This window comes from Tyto alba, unplaced genomic scaffold (genome assembly GCF_018691265.1).
Source record: "Tyto alba isolate M040663 unplaced genomic scaffold, T.alba_DEE_v4.0 Super-Scaffold_9, whole genome shotgun sequence".
Lineage (NCBI taxonomy): Eukaryota > Metazoa > Chordata > Aves > Strigiformes > Tytonidae > Tyto > Tyto alba.
In genome coordinates this window covers 34,659,675-34,679,766 of record NW_024881330.1, presented here as the reverse complement: position 1 = coordinate 34,679,766, position 20,092 = coordinate 34,659,675, and the positions used below count along the sequence as shown (strand labels likewise).

The 20,092-nt window shown below is 40.2% G+C and overlaps 2 protein-coding genes across 5 annotated transcripts; both read left to right on the top strand.

Moving 5' to 3' along the window:
* Positions 1-185: 185 nt before the first annotated feature.
* Positions 186-4,371, top strand: TMEM70 (transmembrane protein 70). Of its 3 annotated transcripts, none has more exons than XM_033007959.2 (3): positions 186-275; positions 962-1,073; positions 2,249-4,371. In XM_033007959.2, exons 1-3 carry the CDS (start codon positions 255-257, stop codon positions 2,695-2,697), a joined length of 582 nt encoding a protein of 193 aa, XP_032863850.2. In that variant the 5' UTR covers positions 186-254; the 3' UTR covers positions 2,698-4,371. The 3 variants fall into 3 exon arrangements, with proteins under 3 accessions (XP_032863850.2, XP_042642194.1, XP_032863853.2); XM_042786260.1 differs by lacking the exon at positions 186-275 and adding an exon at positions 436-634; XM_033007962.2 differs by lacking the exon at positions 186-275 and adding an exon at positions 685-887.
* Positions 4,372-11,773: 7,402 nt separating this feature from the next.
* Positions 11,774-18,471, top strand: LY96 (lymphocyte antigen 96). 2 transcript variants are annotated; one of them, XM_033007937.2, is made up of 5 exons: positions 11,774-12,121; positions 13,603-13,692; positions 14,631-14,759; positions 15,699-15,751; positions 18,097-18,471. In XM_033007937.2, the coding sequence occupies exons 1-5, from the start codon at positions 12,028-12,030 to the stop codon at positions 18,169-18,171; spliced, it is 441 nt and encodes a 146-aa protein (XP_032863828.1). In that variant the 5' UTR covers positions 11,774-12,027; the 3' UTR covers positions 18,172-18,471. The 2 variants fall into 2 exon arrangements, with proteins under 2 accessions (XP_032863828.1, XP_009962194.2); XM_009963892.3 differs by having other exon boundaries at positions 17,967-18,471.
* Positions 18,472-20,092: the final 1,621 nt, after the last annotated feature.

Here is a 20,092-nt window from a genome sequence, read left to right as displayed (position 1 = left end):
CCCGGCATGCTGTGCGGCGGGGAGCGGTGCATGCTGGGGCGCGTAGTTCTGGGGAGAAGGGGGCGGCCCGCCATGTTAGGAGCGGCGCCGGGCAGGTGTTGAGCCGCGGGTGAGGCGGGGCGGGCAGGAGCCACGTTGCCCCGGGGCCCGCCTCCCCCGGCTGGCAAAGCTCGAAAATCGCTTGGGCGCGCGTCCTAAATGCGTGGGGTGTACGCCTTCGGTTTCGCCCCCGCCCTGCTGTCCCTAGGAATGCCATGCCAGCGGCACCCTTGGGGGTCCGTCCCAGCAACCCGCACCACTCTCTGGGGGGTGGTGGAGGGGGGGCGCTGCGCCGCCGGCCGCATCCTGGCGGGGGCGCGGGGGAGCCGGCCGGACCCTTCCCGCCGGCGGAACCACAGCGCGGGGCGGCGGGGGCTGCGGTCCGGTGCACCGCCCCGCGCTGTCCCCTCCCCTCCCCGGCGGGACGCAGCCCGCCATGCTGCTGCTGCTGCTGAGGGCTGCCGCCTGCCGCCGCCGCCCCCCCGCCGCCCCGGCAGCCGCCACCGTCTGGCTGCGGGGCGCCGCCGCTCACCGCGGGCTCCCGGCCGCCTGCCGCCGCCGGGCCGCCCCGCCCGCCGCCGAGGGGGCCCAGAAGGTTGGGGGGGGGGGGGGGGGGGGGAGGTGGTGTGTGTGTGAGGCGGCCCCGGGAGGGTCTGGCCGGGGGAAGGGCGGCAGTCTTCGGGGTTTTTTCCTTGCGAGAAATGCGAATCGAGGAGGTTTCCCCTCCGAGCACGCCCGGGATCGAACGGGGACCTGGCAAGCGCGGAGGCTCCGAACGTCCCCTCGCAAAGCCGCGCGTAACATGATCGCAAGCTTACTGCTCGTCTGCGGGATGCGAATATCTAATGGTAATTCGTGTGTGTGTATATAATGTGCGGATTGGTACTGATGTTGCTCGGCCATGTGCTGCTTTCACCTTCAGGTTACATCTTTTCAAGGAGTGGCTGTTCGCAGTCTCTGCACATCCTCCCCCCATGAACACCCGGAACATGGAAGATTAGTTTATAAGGGAAATTTGGCAAAGGCAGTGTTAGGTATGTGACTTGAAGTGATTTGGTTTTGTGGTTTGGTGGTGGCTTTTTTGTTTGTTTGTTTGGTTTTTTGTTTGTTTGTTTTGTTTTTTTTTTTGTTTGTTTTGTTTTTTTATTTGACAGTGTTTAATAACTTTAAAGTACAACATTATAAAACTGAATGTTCTCCTTTCTAACTCTGCTAAAACCTGGGTCCTCTGTACAGCAAAAAAACTGTGGTGGTGGTGCTTGGTTTCTGCTTACACACTTAGGCATGCAGGGAGTTCTGTAGGTACTCTGCATCTCTGTAACCCCTGAGCCGCCTTCTGTGTCACTTGCAGCCTTTGGAATGCATTACCCAACCCAGCAGCAAAGACTAGCTGTAACTGCTGTTTACACTCAGTATGCTTTCAAATGTTACTGAAATGTTTCGGAAGTAGACTGATACTATGATGAAACTACCTGTGATGAGACTTTGTTGATCTTTCTTTGACCGGCTAATGTTACGAAGACCTAGTGAAAAGGGATCCACTGGATGTGTTCTGATATGCATTTTTGAAATGTGTCTTAAAGGAGGAATTATGCCGTAACATACTTCATTATCACAGCATCTTAGACTACCGGTTCTCATGGTGGCTTAAGGACTGTAGGTGACTGACAACACTGGCTACTGTTTTTCCAGCTGCGTGCAAGATGGCTGTGGAGTGCTTGTTAATATTGAATAACCTAGGTTCTTTAAGTTATGCATGATTGAGGACCAAGCAAGCTTCTTTGTAATGCACACTGAACATCAACAGTAGTTGTTGATGCAGAGAAATTCCCAGTCGTATCTCTGATAATTACCATTATGTGTATCCATGACTGGAGTCAAGTTTCTTTTGAAATCAGTTTCCTATCTGTGAAGTAGAAACTAAACTAGGTGTGCACGATAGCTAGTACCTGACTTCGTCATAGAAATAGAGACAGCTAGCAGCTTTGATAAACCTAACATGAACATAAACAAACCCAAACAGTAGCAAGAAGACAGGGTTGAGCTTTTCAGGTTTCTTTGTGAGCTTAAAAAGGGGAAGTGGATTTTCAGTAACTTCAGCAGTTCGAGTAATGCCATCACTATATTTGCAGCAGAACATATGTAATTATAGAGAAAATTTTACTCATAAATATTAACCTTTGTTTTCTTTTTGTTTTGTTTTATGTAGGTGTGAGGTTTTTCTCTTACTCCACCAGCATATTCAACCTGTTCATGATGCCCTACGTCATGCTCAAAACTGGTATTGGATTTGAAAGTCTGCTAATACAAGTTGCCTTTTATGGGTTGATTGGTTTTTTTACATTTGTAACACCGGTTACTTTGCATGTCCTTACAAAAGGCTATGTGATTCGACTCTATTATAAAAAAGAAATGGACACGTACACAGCCATTACATACAATGCAATCTTGGCAGAGAGAGCGACTGTTTTCCATCAGAAAGATGTAAAGATTCCAGACATCACCAAGATGTTTACAACATTTTATGCTAAAACAAAATCAATGCTTGTTAATCCAACGCTTTTCCCAGATCCTCAGGATTATAACCATCTCATGGGCTATGACAAACTCCTTTATTTTAACTTAGAGGAGGAAAAGGAAGCTGATGAAAATAAATAATTGAAGCTAATGGACATCACTGTCATTGTTTGTGGTGCAGTGCTATATGTGTAAAAGAATGTAAAATTCTATTATGCTTTCTTAAACATCAGATAGCTAGAGTTCCCCAAATGCATTTTGGAATGTATGAAAAAAAAACCAGCCTTTTTTTTAAACTTGTAAACAATGTGAAGGTTACTTTGGAGTTAATGACACAAAACGTAGTTAAAAAAAAAAAAAGCTTAGATCTGTCTTCTGCTTGTTTGTTATTGGCTTGTTTTGTATTGTTAACTATCCAGGAGAACTAAAGTGCATGGGCTGTGCAGCTATCTCACTGTCTCCATTTCAAAAGGAATCATTCATATAATAAAAATCATCAATTCTAATTAGTTAAGTGTTTAAGCCTTAAAGATGAGTTGTACTTAATCCAAAAAGATCAGGCTTTTTTGTTAGTGCTGCTGGTGGTATGAAGGGAGTGGAGATGGCTTTCACTTCCCTTTGTGAGAGCATCAGTAGCCAGGAGGAATCTTCATAAAGCAGACGGGTGTTGTTGCACATTCCTGCTACGGCCTCATTCTAGAGGCCTGCAGGCCTCTGGGGAAGGTAGGGAGAGTGGCTGCGCCCCAGTAATCCCTAGCTGCTCACAGCTACTAAATGGGCTCTTCAGCTAGAGTCCCACTCCGAGCAACCTTTTTGTCCGCAGAGGTGGAGAGCAAGAAGCCTCTCGTGTTGGGCAGGGGGGAGCACCTTAGCATGTGTGCTTGTGAATATCTCACTGAAAACTGGTGCTGTGGTCGAACCGACTTAAAGAAAATACTAGCAGCTAGTGGTTAAAATGGGATTCTGTCAGCATTTATGTCAGGTAGGGGAGCAGAAGGGAATCTCCTGTAGAGTACTGTTTAGATCTTGTGCCTTTAAGGCATACTGCTTGATTTTTAGCACTGCAAAGAAAGCCACCTTAAGCTCAAGTAAAAAGGGGATTAGATCTTTTCATGTGATTAGGCTGGTTAGTTCTGCACTCTATGTAGAAATTGGATTTGAATATTTTTAGCCCCAGGAGAGGTTTGTCATGTAAACTGACATACTTGTTTTGAAATAATGATGGGCATAAATATTCTGAGGCTTAAAAATTACTGAAATAAAAAAAAAAATAAAAAAGGAAAGTTCATTATCAGTGTCCTTTGTAATAAGTAAATCTGATGCTTGCTACTAATTAAGTCATCCTGATACTGCAAATAAAGAGAAAATAATTACAGCTACCTTTCTAGATGTTTCCTAAGTTCTAGTTGAAAAATTTTACTTAAAAGTCTAAATGTTTTCCAAGACTATTATTTCAGTTTCCTGTCATAGGATGACACTAGATATTAAAACAACAGTGTTTTTAGATGTTATTTTTCTGAGTGTTGAAACTGCTCTCGGTGTACTTGCTGAGTAATTAAAAATCAAATCACCCCATTCAGATATTTTTGAGGCAGTTATTTTGTGCTGGTATAGCTATCATTTTAAAAGACTCATCTAGCCCCATTAAGCCAGTATCGCTCCATAGGTAACAATGGTATAAAAAAAACCAATTCCATAAATGGTGTTGAAGATGTAAGGCCAGTAGCAAGCAATTCTGATCACCTGGTTGTATTAGTTGTCATTACTGAAATGATGTTTTACACTTAATTAAAACTAATCTTTCCATTCTTCCCATGTCTAATGTGTTTGCTCTTTTTTTTTTTGTGCTTATAGATGAAGTTAACTTCATCTTTAAATGACAAATACAGGGAGAACAGGAAACAGTTCGTAAGAGAAAGTAAAGGAAGAGCCCTGAAATTATATTTATGTACACCTTGAGCAATATTAAAATCCTCAGCCTTTCTTCTGACTGCAGAAAATTTTCACTGTTAAACTTGAGATTTGGCCAATTCGGATATAAGCAGCAATAGTAAGACGTTTCCAACCCAGTGGCTGAGTTTCTCATAAAGTGTGGAAAGTAAGCAATGTTTCTTTCTATTTGTTTTCTGTCAGTGAAATGCAAGTTATGCTAGTAGGTGGCATTCAGACACGTAGATGATTTTAAAAAAAATAAAAATCCAGATTTCTACTAGAAGATAGATGATGATTCTGGCTGTGATGTAGTCTCAGAAAAGTATTTTATATTTCCAATATGCAACTTGAAAATAGTGATAATTCCATAGTTTTCTTTTAACAGTACTTTTATATTAAAGAAAGGGAAGACCACACTTATTAGTGATGCACAGTATTCTACCTGCTTTTACCTTGCTTGCTGCTAACATGGCTAACTCAGTTTGGGAAACAACCAAGTTATAAATCTTAAAATCATACTACTTGTTATGGTTGCCAAATAGGTGTGGCTTTGGCCCTGTCCCTGTTAGGATTTCCACCTCTGCCTGTCCTGTGTGTAATCCCAGGATTCTCAGATTTGACCTTTTTTCAATTTTTGTTTACAGTGTATACTTAGAATCATAGAATCACTTAGTTTGGAAAAGACCTTTAAGATCATCAAGTCCAACCATTAACCTAACACTGCCACTAAACCATGTCCCTGAGCGCTGTGTCTTGCATCTTTTAAGTGCCTCCAGGGATGGTGACAACCACTTCCCTGGGCAGCCTCTTCAGCCCCACAACCCTTTCAGTGAAGAAATTTTTCCCAATATCCAATCTAAACCTCCCCTGGTGCAATTTGAGGCCATTTCCTCTCATCCTATCACTTGTTACTTGGGAAAAGAGACCAACACCCACCTCACTACAGCCTCCTTTCAGGCAGTTGTAGAGAGCAATAACGTTTCCCCTGAGCCTCTTTTTCTCCCGGCTAAACAACCCCAGTTCCCTCAGCCGCCCCTCACAGGACTTGTGCTCTAGACCCTTCACCAGCTTCATTGCCCTTCTCTGGACACCCTCCAGCACCTCGATGTCTTTCTTGGAGTGAGGGGCCCAAAACTGAACACAGAATTCAAATATACTTGCACATAAGCGACTGGTTTAGATCCCAGGAACTTGTTAAGAGCAGTAGAGACTAGTGTTCAAACAACTGTAGTTTGTTCTTCGCATTAGAAACAAAATGAAGGAATGGAAATGTAATCTAAAACCACTTCTAGATGCATTTCTGTATTACATTGGGTTCTGAACAATCTGTCTTAATACAGATATTCCATAGTGCACTGAGTGCATTTCCAAGTGGGAAACACTGAAATTGATGTCCTAATCTAGGAAATGCACATAAACCAAGACAGGCCTAACAACAGGCTGCTAACTAATCCTGCAAGAGAATTCACGGTAGTGTGAGTGTTTCAATAAGCAGGTTGCTATCAAGTAATTCCCAAAGTCTGGTTATGTTAGCTCCATATCCTTGATAATGCTATTTAGTGTGTGAACTATTTTATTCTATTTATTTTTCTCAGTTTTATATGTTTGGTGGAAAACAGTTCTAAGTGTAGCAGTATTACTACCTGCTAACATTTCACCCCTGGAAGTTGGTGATGTTTCTTTGGGTTTAGGTGACCTGACTTCAACATGGAAGAAAGAATTCATTTATAAGACCTAGGGAATGTGCTCATATGCGTGGACATTCTGAAGGAAATACTGATGTAGAAGTCCAGTCTTCTAAAACGAGTGATTCATAAGCTCTCTCATTTGCAAGGCTAAACCTACTACGAAGGCTGCCAGCTCCTGCAGCCTTCCCAGTACCAACCAATCACTTGTCCCTTGCAGCTCAGTCTCGCATCTTCCTCTGGTACCAGTTTCACACAATCTGGTGTGAAGAGCAGGAACTTATGGAAAGGCTCAAGACTCTTTCCTAGACACGTGCTTCCTATCCCCTTCCAGCCTTAAAAGCTCGCACAACAGGTCATAGATGACTGCTTCTTTTCCAGAGAAAATAGACAGGATACATGAGAATTTTTCTTTTCAGTCTTTGACTATGTGCTATTTTCTTGCCTGCATCCCTTTCCCTTTTTCTCAAGTTTTTGGCTTTGTCCATGATATTATTCATTAGTCCCTATCTGTTCTTAATTATAAAGTACAATGCTTTCTGTAATTCTATAATGTTATTTTTTAAACTAAATTATCCCACAACCCCCAGACTTCTCTTGCAAATGTAAAAAATTCTGATGACAAAATTATCCCCTTTTGATACTTCAAAGGGAAATGTTTAAAGCTCTGCAGTACTTCACACTCTTAGCCACACTCTCTAAAATTATAAGGTAACTAATTTAACTGGAGCTCGCTTTATTACAAACCAGAGTCATTGCACTGGCAAAGACGAAGAAAATACGTGTATATTTTTGCTTGGTATCATGAGGGCCTAATTTAGGTGATGGAAACTTCATGAAATTCTGTTTGTGCTATAAAATTAAGAGCACACATGTGAATTATTACAATTGTTCAGTATAACTTAATAGGTGGAAACTTGGTAAGCTGCAGTAATTTGGTTGCTCTGGAGTTCTGTGCTCATACCAAGAATTTCTTCATGCCCCCATGTACAACATGGCCTGCTGCAGCCCCCCTGAGAAATGGGACAAGTGTGCTAGCTAGGAGTTGGATCCACTATAATAAGATTATCCCACAGCTAAAGCGACCACAGAGAGCAGCTATTTTAGGCAGGGAAGAACAGAACAAGAGCAAAAGGCCGGAAAACATGCCCAGCTGTCTCCATTTCTGGAATGCCAGGGTGGACAGTGTTGCTCTGCTGTGCTTTCTGTCAGACAGAGGTAGGACACAACCCTTTCTTCTCCCTTCACCCTCTGCTTTCTCTTCTTTTCGACAACCTTAATGGTTTAATGCATACTTTAGAGTGTAACTATAAGCTTTAATCCTAAACTTGGCTTGGAAAGAATAAACCATAAGCCTACTGGCAGCAGGCAGAGAGTTATTTCCAACATAATTGTTTCCACAGGATACCACCTGGTGTGTATTTGCTTCACTTTAATAGTCTCCAGTGGTTTAATGTGATATATTCCAAATGACTAAGCCAAAGTGCATACGGCATTTAAATATATATTCAGAATAATGCACATCACTTTTTCTTTCTTTCCACGACTATTTGCTTTCTTACTCAAATGCTGCCAGCTCACCACTGGATATGTACTGGTGCACTGCTCTTGGGTTGGACTCCCCTGGCACCCTCAAGCTCTTCATCGGCTGCATGTTGAGGAGCTGAATCCTCCACCACTTTCTAGTATCCCTGGACACGACTTTCTACTTTTGCTATAAATATGGTCAAAGAGGATTTGAGAAGAAAGATTTATCCATGAATTGTTACATTTTTCTATTCTTCATGTTGATTGCTGAGTGTGTTTTTGTTTTTTGAATACATGCCTTATGCCTTATATACAGCCCCTTTATATTGGAGTCTCTTCAGTAGCAACCCTAAACCCAGGATCAGAAGTAATAAACATGTGTCCTCCCAGGAGAAAAAAGTTCAACTTAAAAAGTTGTCACAGGTTCTGCAAGGAAAAATAAATTATTATTGCCTCTTTCTTTATTGAATAAATGTGGTTAACATCCTAAAGGAGTTTTCCATTAATGTGAGGCTTTGGTACATGCCAAGAACTAGGACATAATTTTTAATTCCATCTGAGTGAAATTTTGAAATGGAGTACTTTCCTCTGATGTACTCGTATACTGTTATTAATTTTTCTGTGATGGAGTATTATGATAATGTATATTATAAATCTTTCCTGAGGGAGATTTCAGTGACTTATAAGTGCTTATCTGGTCAAAGTATTCATCTGCAGCCAACAATCCAAATACAAAGTGATTATTTTGAAAAGCAATCACAAGTAAGTTAAGCACATTTTAGATGTATTGAGAAAGAAGATAAAAATATCATAAATCAGGTTAAGGATTTTAACCACAAATTGGTGAGGAGGCTTGGAGTTAAACTTCTACTCTCAGCATCTCAGGTGTAGACAAAATGAAAAGTCATAGGTACGAAGTCCTAAATTCTCTAGACTGGGATTTATTTTATGTACTGTTAACTGCATATGAGAGTTGGTCCCTACTAAACGTAGTTGCTAAGGATTTCAAAATAAATTAAGTAAACTGTCACAAAACTCTAGTGAAGTAACACTATTGTGTAGCTCCTTCCACTTCTTTCTCTCCTTTTCACATTCCTTTTGGATCAGCGTATGTAAGACAAAGATTATAATAAAGAAAGAGTATTTAGTGAAGATAAAATATGTAGAAGTTTGTAACCTTCTTCTCCAGTGACCTTCATGATGACTTGAACGGAAGAGAGCAGACTCCTCACACCTCTAGTGCACTAGTTTGAGGCTTCAGTGAGCAACACAAGGGGTCCCTTCTACGGATGACATCGATATGGGCATCAAAAGCCACGAGAACCTAAAACTGAATTTACTGAAAAGATTTTAAAATTACTGAGGTTATTTTGTTTTAAGGACAATTTGACCAGATACAGTGGTCAAGGTTGTAGACTGAATGGCTGTGGTCATAAGTGATATTTTAGCCCTGATACCAGCAGAACTTGTTTTTCCCATTTTTCCATTAGCCAGCCAGATCCTTTAAAAATGAAGCCTAGTCATGCTGATTTTTTAAAGCTTTGGAATACTCTTGACTCGTGCAATAAGGATCAGGAGAAGTTAGAGAGGTTTCCCCATGTGTCTGTCTGTCTAAGCCACCAGGGGGGACTCATTCCTCATCTATATCATTTATTGCAGCAAGTATCTGAAAAAAACCCACCTATTCTCGAACCAGGGCTGGAAAGTCATGGAGTTCAGCAGAGAGCTTGTCTTCATTTATGTTAAAAGAGCTTTTATATAAAATCTTGTAAATCTCCAGCGCTCTTTCCAGTCTGCCCATGAGTACATCAGCCACGCAACGCGCAGTGCAGCGGAGCCAGTACAAGTCTGGCCGTGGAGGGACAGACACACTTTCAGCTGGGTAATCGTGTTTGTCAATAAGGTACAGTCAGTGCCATCTCATGCCCACTTCAGCCTGACCTGTGACTTTTGATGAATCTATTGGACTGGCAGAAAACTCAGCGGGAAGCCTGGCTTGGCTTCTCACTGGTTAGACCTGTTCCACATCAGTGGCCGTGGCTTTGTGGCTGAAAGGAAGCTTTTTTTGACTGTGCGTACACAAGGTATCTCTTCTTTTAGTGGCTGCTTCATCACTCCTTAGTGGCTGTCTCATTACTCCATTTCTTTTTTCCAACTATTACAGCCTTCGTGATTTATTTCAATTTCACTACATATTTTACTACTTTTAATCAAAATTCGTCCATTTTGAAACAGAACTGTATTATTGCTATCATCACAAAGGATTTGCATGTTTTATAGCATCTTATTAAACAACAGCAAAAATCTGTGTGCGATGTATGTACTCTGGAGATCTGTCAGCTATGTAATTTTGAATTTCCACTTAAAAGCCAAATGTTAGAAGTTTCTTTCAGCCTTAAACTCTGTAAGACCAGTGGGGCTCGTCTTGTGGTGTGTAGAAAGATTTGGAAATACTGAAGATAATTCTCCAGCCATATAAAATTTTCAAATTTCTATCTTATTTTGTGAATTATTACATGTATTATCTAATTAGTTGGCACTTTTAGGTACTTTTAATTGAATCCTCACCTTCCTTAACTAATCTGTGAACTCTACCCGTCTTCTGGGCACAGTCATGTTTTTGTGCATGTTGCTATTAAATTATCTTTTGTGGTACATGTTCAGACTTCTGAAAACCAATTTCTTAATCTTTTGCTACTTTATAATATGTAATATATTACACTAGTGTTCACCGAATTTGTGAGAATAAAAGCTTTTAGACACTGTGATGGGGAGTAGGGAGAGACAGTACAATTGATGAAGTGATATTTGTTGTAAGTAATTTTTACTGAGTTTCCTGCTTAGCACAAAACCAAATATCTATTGTATATACTGCTTTCTTTTCATAAAAAGTACAATTTCTGATCTAAGAGGATCCTGCAGGCATACATACAAATCAAGAAGGTAACTCATGAGGAAAAAATCTGATTAAATTCTGTAAGTCATTCTTCCATAAATTCAGTAAGTTTCCATATTTTGTTATATTAAGAAAAAAAATGTGATTGTGTTTCCTATCAGTTAGTTGGTGATCTCTTGAATGAGGTACTAGACTTTTTGGTATCTGTTTCTGTCGTTGGGACTAGCAATATTGCTGGGTTTGTGCAGTAAAAGGTGACCCAGTTTAGTCCACAGAATTGATACTGCAGATACAAGCAAAATATGTTATTCTTTGTGTATTGCACTAACAGACAGAAATAAGGGGGTGTATCTAACGCCAAAAGTGCTGTAAGAGTTTTTGTTTCAGTGTTTCAAACTTGAGTACCAAAATCTGCAACCTGGACTTTTTTCAACATCCCAGACTAAAACCGGGCTCCTAACCCTACCTTCAGTTCTGACGGGTAGACTCTGTGTTCTTATAGAAACACTTCAGCCAAAATTCGGCAGCTTTGGTTACCGTCTCGTGGTCGGTGTCCGCCGGGCCCCATGCCTGTGCACTGCTCTGGCACGTCAGCCAGGGGCTGGGCTCCTTGCTCTCCGGCAAGTTGTGCAGGGCAGCTTCTGCAGCAGAGGCTGCGGGGGAGAGCGTGGGAGAAGGTCACAGAGGGAGGCTGGGAGGCGGGCGTGGGGCTTCTCAGTTCTGATTTTATGGATTTTTAAAGTTGCTTTCACCAAGAAGTGTAACTGTGATAGATCCAGTGGTGAAGATGGTAGCTGGCATCATGCAGGACGTCAGAGGTTCTACTCAATAACATGTCAAACAGTTGCATTCAGCTCTCCATTTGGAAATACATCATCTAATTACACTCCTCGGGAGTGCCGGTGTGTTCTTAAAGCATGGTGAGCTTTGTAAGAAGTTAATTCTGAGAACTTGTGGGAGCTATTGAATACCATATCAATAGAAGAGTGGACTTGGTTTTCATAATTTGTGGATTTTTCTCTTCTTTAATATGCACAGGAAACTCTGTGAGTGTTTGAAATTATGTCTTAACAAATGTTATATCTGATGAGTCAACCAAACTTGCCCTTTACATGCTTCTGGTAATCATAATTTTACTTCTCCTTACTTCCCCATTTCACACAGTTTTCTCTTTCATTTTTCACTCATGGCTTGAGCTGCGTTGTCTGGGGGAAATGTAACAACAAAGGCAGAAATTCTTTTTCTTCACAAAATTTATTGTGATGATAACCGATAGTGCTGCATTAGGATTAATTAAGATTGCAGACAATTTGACAAAATAACCGAATATTCCCTGAAGACATGTGACTGAGGATGACTGTGCTGAATTTTTGTTCCTCTTTCACCAAAAGGAAGTTTTATTCCATCAAATACTGAGCAAAATCAATAATTATGTTTGGAGTGTTTTTTTTCATTTTATTCACCCCTGGAGTCAGTGAACTTCTTTGTACATCGTCAGATCTAGAAATGTCATATATTTTTTGTGGTAAGTGAAAAACAGCTTATTCTTTTCTTACTAGTGTTTGCACAATAATTACTGTAGGCTGAGGAAATGTGAACTTTCTTTCAAATTTGTTTGTTTGATTAATACAGAAAAATAAAAATAAAAAATTCAGCTGGAGTATATTTCTGTTATTTATTACTGTGTTATAAAAATTATTCTGCATAGGCATAAATATTGCCACAATTCTGGTTGCAGCAGCTAAGAGAGGAGTTTACGCCCAAGTAAACCAGGCATATTTTGATTCAGAAAATATTAGAAGATAAAGGTTTAAAATTTGCTTGCAAGTATTGTATTGTGTACAATATCCACATTGATTTAATTGATATATTACAATGAAAAGCTTTAAGTATATGGAAAAAAAAAAAAAGGGGAATGTGATATTCTGCCAGGCTGAAGGATCAGTCAGGCTCTGGGACAACATAATGTCTCTTCTTGCTGTGCCTGCGTTGTAGGCCACTGGATCTATGTAGTTCACTAAGTTTTTTGGTCAGTTCTGCAAGAACTTGGCACCTCCCTCACGTCCATGTTGAACAGGCTCAGTGAGCCCATGCGGACCCATTGGCCAGAAGCTGAGCTTTTAAGGAGATATTTCACAAGGAAAGGCCCATGTCTTTTGAAATTCTGTGTGTGTTACTAGCGTGTATCACCTGTAAAATAGCTATATAAACTGAGGCACAGGAGGGCATGTTTATTTTGGGTATGTTGCTTTACATTAATACGTTAAAAGTTTAACAAGGGTAAAAGTGGTGTTACTTAAGCTTGCAAACCAAACCTTTGAGACCACAGTGAGTTTTCTTTGCCCTTTTTGCTGTTATAATTACCCATGCATGGTGAAAATCTGAGAGGAGAAGCTAGTTAATTAAAATATCAGCTAATGGGCTTTAAATTTGATTAGTTACAAGTTGTATGATACTTTATTACACTGCATCTGACACTGTGCATTGTACAGTGGTAGGTGGGTCATTCACAAAGCAAATCTACTCAAAAGGCTTATTTACATTATCCTGGAAAATACAGTGGTGTGTTAACATTTTTAGCTGTTGTCAGAAACTTGTTATAGATTCCATGGTTAGCATAAGTAGGGATATTTTCAGCAGAGAACAATGCTGGCTTAATGCTAATTAAAAAAGTTTGTGTAGCTTTAAAAAAGAAATAAAGGTACTTTTGCCCCTCAGTTTTGTGTGTAAAATATCATCAACCAAATGATTGACTTTTCTTGCTACTTAAAGAAATACAATTTTTTTGGCCCTACAAGCATAGAAAAAAAAAAAAAAAAAACCAACTAAACATAGTTAGTGGTTACTATGAATATTTATATTAGACAATCTTCTGCTATATACCTTATATTAAATACATTTTTAAATCTATATGTGTTTATTGTGACTATGTATATATGTATATTTTTATTATTTTCCTAGAGAAGCCTATTCACACTACCAATATGAAATATATTTTTCCTGTAGATTCTACAGCTCATGCTTTCATGTTTAATCTGACACCTTGCAGCGTCATGAACAAATCTGTCTGGAAGGCTGCTCTTACCTGGATTCCAAGTGAGTCCCACTTGACTAGACAATTATATTCTGCAAATGCAAGAAAAAAAAAAATTAATACAAAGAAAAAGCTGACACATCATCCTAAATGCCAAATGATTTAAGAGATCAGTTCCTGTGATTAAAAATGGAATAGGTAAACTATAGTGATGGACAGAAATGATGATTTGTGGAAATAAGCATGTTTGAGTTTTCCTTGTCGGAGTACTGCTGCAGTAGCTCTGCACCCTAACTGGCACTGTACACGCAAATCTGAGATGGTTTAGGTGCACGTGCATTTGTCTGGAAGAAGCAGAAAAGATTTGCAGCGTGCAAGCTCTTCTGGACTGAAGAAGATCCAAGACTTTTTAAGGAGATGTAATATTATTAAGCTGTCCAAGTATGGCAGGACTTCTAAGAATATGCATGTTCCAGAAGCTGGAAATGGTATTAGACTGAGTATGCAAACCCAAATTTAATCTTTAACCCACTTTAAGCTGACAAGGTGAATTACTTATGATATGGCTGTATCATAAGCTTCACCTTCCGAGTAAAAACGCTGGAGCTGAGCTGTTTTCTTCCCTAGAAACATCTTTATGATGGCTACCAGCATTCAGAACAGTTTGCAATGTTTCTTAAAACTACAGAGTCCTCATCTGTGTATTTATTTGGGTTAGCTATGGAGCTGAGTGAACTCTGTTATCCTTGCCTAATAAATTAAAACAGATTTTGAAATTGTTCACTCAAATATTTTTTAAGACTGTGTTTTTTTGTTGAAAATCACCTTTTTGTTTTTTTAGAGGTAGCAGTTTTCAAGATATGTATTTTTGTCAGTTTTGAGAGGAGTCTTTAAAAAATACTGTATTTCAGAGAAAACTAGTTTTTATCTCAATAGTGTGTCTGCATATGTTTTTCCTCCCCACCAGCTACCATTTTCTTACATGCAATGTCTTAACTAGGAAGCGACATCACCTTTTTGAAGATTGTCTTCAAAGTCTGGTATGAAGGTGCCAATGCGTTGCAATGGAAGGAAGTCCTTTGCAGTGGAGCTGACGACGAATACTCAGTGTGTGGAACGCTGAAAGGAGGTAGGTGTGGAAAATATACGGTGCCTTTCCCTTGCCTGGCAGGTTCCCTCCAGAACAGGACCATATCCTGCCAGCCCTTCTTCACCATTAGTCAGATTTTTTAAAAGACTAACTGATCAACCCATGCAGACAGATTTTTCTCTCCACAATCTAGAGAGATTCACCTTGCTTGGCAGGCATCAGACTTCAGAGCAGGCAGTTCTCCAGCGCCAGAACCTCACTAAAACAGAGAATTTCCAAATTCTGTGCTTTAAAATCCTTGTACTGCAGTCTCCATCTCTATAAATTAGGATTGCTAATATCCTTAATCTCATTATGTACAGTTTTGTTAACATCTCTAAAGTGACATGGAAAGGCTACATTTGCCTGGACTGTAAAGAAAACTTGAGATGAGCTAGGGGCATAGGAGATAAGTGTCTGGATGGGTTTTTAAAAAGATTCTCTACACCAGTGTATAATGATTTTTTTATTAGAGAAGAGTCAGTCCTGTTGTATAGGCTAACCAATGTTAATATGACACAAACTCAGATCCAGAGAATTCAGGCAGGATATCAGACTAAAGCCCAAGAAGACCTGTAAGGAGGTCAAAATATGCAATCCATGTTTTCCTTTCTTTAAAAAAATTAATATCAGTTCTCTTCAGTTATCATTCATCTGAATTACTATTACAAGTTAAATTATTGGAGTTATTGCAGTAGGATGGGTCCGTAGGAGATGTTGCAGGAGCACTGTGGTTACTTTCCATTTTCTAATGTGATTTAGACATATAGGCAGAGCTCTGGGAGAAGGAACAGGTGAGGGCTTTATCACTGAAAGAGTAAATGGCATTGGTACTGCTGCTGAGAGATATGCCATATTGCTTTGAAGTTACTTAGGAAGCTTGATTGATGGCTTTATGATTAAGTATCCATTTATATTATAATTATCTCTGTTTTACAGAAACATTTGCAACAGCATTTGACATTAAAGGTTCAAGAATACAGTTTCCAAAGGTACTTTTCAGCATTTTGTATAAAGAAATAACAATAGTAAAATCACATACTTACATACATATATTTTCTGAAAAGATATGTTCAATTAAACTGTAGAAAACAGCAAAAGGAAATGTCAGAAAATTTTCTCATGCTTGAAGTGATGATTCCAGAATGATGTCATCTCTGAAATGCTAGATGCCCTCAGGTTATTATTCTTCTATTATTCCTCCTTTATTTTATAAAAGAAAAGACCAAAGATATTCTTTAATATCACATTACTAATTCCTTTTTTTTTTTTTTTTTTTTTTTTTTTTTCTAAATTACTGCATTTCCTTTTACCTGTTTGAGTAAATCCATCCATATTCTTTCTGCCCATTTCATTCTTTATTTTACATTCTCTTCACATGCTGGTCTGTTACTCCCTGAAACCCTTTTAAAAAATTTGGAGAGGGATAACAATATCCAAAAGTGAAAGCACTGCTCCAGTGTTAAACCAGGAGCAGCACTGGTCCTCACATAAGCCTGCTCTCACTCAACACTTGCCTCATTAGCTGCCTGAGCCTTCCCAAGACCCATATCATCCCGATTAATCCCCACAAATGTCACTAGATCCTACTGGTATAAAATCTCCAGCCTCCCTTTAACTCAAAGCTCATGGGCCTCTAACAGTGTTGAACTCCATCCAGCCCAGCGTCTCTTCTAGCTCCAGAGCTGGTAGTAGACAAGAACGTCCTCTGCCATAAGCAGGCCTCCTATGGATGAGGTGCTTATGGCAGACCTGACACTTCCCAATGGGACTCTACCAGACCAGGAACTAACCCTAATCATAGCCTTTGCTTCTAAACTAGAAACTCTTGGAAGCCTCCTAGTCTTTAGATTAGTCCCAAGAACCCTTTGGCTCCCAAGTGCTCGTAGCCAGTTTGCCGTACCAGAAGAGGAAGGTGACACACGTCAAAGAAGGTAGGGTAACACCTGGGTTCGGTAGGGCCACCAAGCTGTCTTCTGTCCTGGTGCTTACAAAAGTCTGTATGAGAGTATGAAGATGGGTAGTCTGACAGCAGCTAAACCTGGGGTGATGCTGCTTTAGGGATCACACTGCTGGATGTGGATGAGCGAAGCGGTGGGTCTGGGAGGAATGCTGAGCTGATGTGAGGACTGGTATTGCTTAGAGCTGGGCTTATGGCTAAGGTTTCAGGCAAGCAGTATCCCACTAGTCAGGGAGCAGATGCTCCATGCAGGGAGGTCAGCTGGGCACTGGCAGCATGATTTAAGTAGGCAGCTTGAGACCTCACACTAGGACAAGTGCTGGCTATAATTGATTAGGGACTGAAGAATGACTCTCTTCACACATGGGTCCTTCTTTCCACTCTCCTCTCCCTAGTGTACTTCATCCCAATCTTGCATCATGTCCAAACTCAGGACAAACTTTTTGCCACCTATAGTAGTATGAGGTTGCTTTAGCTTTCATCAAGCAGACATTTGATGTATTCACATCATACATTCACTATAAATTGATGATTTTGATAAACAGTACTGAGGCTGAATAGTAGTTAAATATCCAGTATGTGATTATAGCTGAAAACAAAAAAGATGGACTGTCCAATACAACAAATTCTGTTACAAGATTGCTCAGAAACTGTGTGGTATTCAGCCTGGAGGCTTTCCCTAGGACTGCCTGTAAAATACAGAGGCTGTTATTACAACTACCTATGGTCTACATATAGGTATTGGAGCAAGCAGGTGTCAGAAAGTCAGCAGAAAAATGGAAGTGATGATAGGACTGAGCCCTTGCTAGACGTAGGTTATAAAGTCTAATAAGGTTCCTGCCTCACAGTGGGAACAAAAAAGCCCATTGATGCAGAATACAGCCTGGTGTATCAACTCAGTTAATTCCCATTTGTGGAGTCAGAAATGTTGCTCAAGAGAATGGCTCTGGAAGGTGGAACAGGTGCCCTTAGGAACACAGGACTCTCTTTTGAGAGAGGACCCTGGGAAACGCAAACTGGACCACAGCCTACTGCTGTTCCTTAGTACCCTGCTCATGAAAAAAAGTTGAGCCCTATTTTTTTATGCACGCATATATCAAAATATACCTATGATAACAGTCTCTGATGGGAATCTTTCTTTTATCAGTCCTAACAGTAATCACCAGAACCATTCCAAGCAGCTACTTAGACAAGAGCAGGCAGCACTATGCACTAATATTCTTTTTCTTTTTTTTTGCCTGGTTTAGGGCAATTATAACATTCTTTTACAAGGATTCTCTGATGATTCTGACAATAATATGGTCATCTGCTTGAATTTCACCATGATAGTAAAAAAAGACACTTTCTGAATGTGACAAACGTTTCAAATAATTCCAGAATACAGAGGTCACTTCTACAAGCAACTGGAATCCGAGCTGTGAAATAATAAGCACACTAATTTTCCTGGGGTAGAATACATCATGTACTGTCTGGAAAGCTACATGATGGATCGTCTTATCCATTTATAGCACTGCTGTAATCAGATGCTCAGCCAATGTGCACAAAATCTCTGGGAATCAGGCATCCTGATTAATCCACAGACTAACCCTGACTGGATGTCAGGCTGAGGACATTATTTTGGTTCTGTGCCTTGAGTTATGACAAACCAAAGTCCTTCAGACTGCACTAAACTACCACAAGAAGTTTTGAAGTGCAAGAATCAGAAGTTCGCCAGTACTCAATTTCAAATAAAACTGCCATTGAATCTGGGAACCCTGTTGTGGATTCTTTTTTTTCTTTTATTTTAACAATAAAACTTGTTTTTAGAATCAATTTGAGAAAGGTTTTTTTATTCTCCTGTAATTTTCTGATTATCTTTAGACTCTTCCTAATGTTTTGTTCTGTTTGAATCGAGCTAAACCAGAGGAGTAACAATTGGTTCTGTGGTACAAGCTGATGTGGGTAACATCCAAAGTGGAACTTGTTTCCAGTTACACTGATACAGTATGGCTGAATTTAGCCATCCAGAGCTGTTACTGCGACCTCATAGCATGTTTTTAGCTCTTGCTCAGGGTCCGAGGGGCAGAGGCTACACAAGCTGTCTCCTTCAGAAGCAGGAGGATGGTCGTTGCCCAACAGGTTGATTTGTTCCTCAGTTACCAAAAGCATGTCTAGAGCTTTTGCTGGGACTTCTGCCTCTTGGGCAGCCTGACATTCAGTACCCACCTTCCCTCTCTGCTGTGCCTCCACACCCGAGACCTTCGGTAAGATTCTGATGCAGTATAAGATTTGGTCCTCTAGGAAGAGGGTTGGCATTCTTTCACGCTTCATGGTGCTTTGGTGCTACTGTATGATGAAAGACAGCTGACTGGTGCAGTGTACAAATGCTTCCTGCCCAGAGACTGGTACCCTCCTCACGAGGTTAGGATGCCATGTCCTGTTTTCACCCTCAGCCCCCAGCCAAAGGTTGCTTAGTGGGTTCAGACAGTTTTCCCTAATGAACAGGCTGGTGTTGAAGTTTCATGTTGCACTGACTGCTAGGTCATGCTGTGTCTAGCAGATTGCTTCCAAATACCGGAAAAAAATGAAAAAAACAACAGAACAAACCTACTGTCTTTTAGGCTGCTAAATACCAAAGCATGAAAATTAGCAGAAGTGAAGATTTTAATCTCACTTTACATGTAGAGATGTTTTTCAAATTGAGTGTCAGAAAACTCAGTGGAAAGAAATCACGCCCAAATATGTAGATACTCCATTTAAAACTTGGTTTCAGTATAGCTAGTTTGGCAATCTAAAACAAAATCATCAAGAGTCAATAAAAATATAAGAAGTAGAACTGTGTCATGGCTGGAGATGAGAATCCATGATTACATCCAAGTGGCAATGTCAAAGCATATGTGTTTGTGCTCAGTTTACAGACCATTCCAGGAGAATCCATGATGGAGCAGCACAGCAGCAGTTACATTTGAACCAAGTTACTAGGGTTGCAATCAGTTTCCTCTTATCTAAAATGTCAATCAAAAAGCAGCCAGAGAGACTGATAACCAATACTTACTTTTCTTCTTCTATTTTACTCATTTCAAATAGTATTACTGGTCTAGGGAACAGTCTTACTGTAACATGTCCCTGTGTACCCATTTCACAGTGTCCAGCAACTACCAGGTGAAGCCTTAAAACAGTTTTTAGTGATAAAGTGTTCTGAGTTTTTCACTGCCTTGAATTTTTCAGGGTGTTAGAATAAATATTTTGTTTGTTAATCAGCAAGTACCATAGGTGGGAGAGACTAACAGCTCCTGAAAATCTAGAAAATTCACATGCTCTGTTTTTCATAAACACACATCTTAATGCCCTATAGATGTTACAGAAAATTTATAGTATATGTAAAGGTAGGAAT

Coding starts and splice junctions, on each gene's coding strand:
- TMEM70 (XM_042786260.1), top strand. CDS start 476: ATGCTGCTGCTGCTGCTGAGGGCTGCCGCCTGCCGCCGCCGCCCCCCC. Junction 635..961: donor CCGCCGAGGGGGCCCAGAAG/GTTGGGGGGGGG, acceptor TTTCACCTTCAG/GTTACATCTTTTCAAGGAGT. Junction 1,074..2,248: donor TTTGGCAAAGGCAGTGTTAG/GTATGTGACTTG, acceptor TGTTTTATGTAG/GTGTGAGGTTTTTCTCTTAC.
- LY96 (XM_009963892.3), top strand. CDS start 12,028: ATGTTTGGAGTGTTTTTTTTCATTTTATTCACCCCTGGAGTCAGTGAA. Junction 13,693..14,630: donor TGCTCTTACCTGGATTCCAA/GTGAGTCCCACT, acceptor TGTCTTAACTAG/GAAGCGACATCACCTTTTTG. Junction 14,760..15,698: donor GTGTGGAACGCTGAAAGGAG/GTAGGTGTGGAA, acceptor TCTGTTTTACAG/AAACATTTGCAACAGCATTT.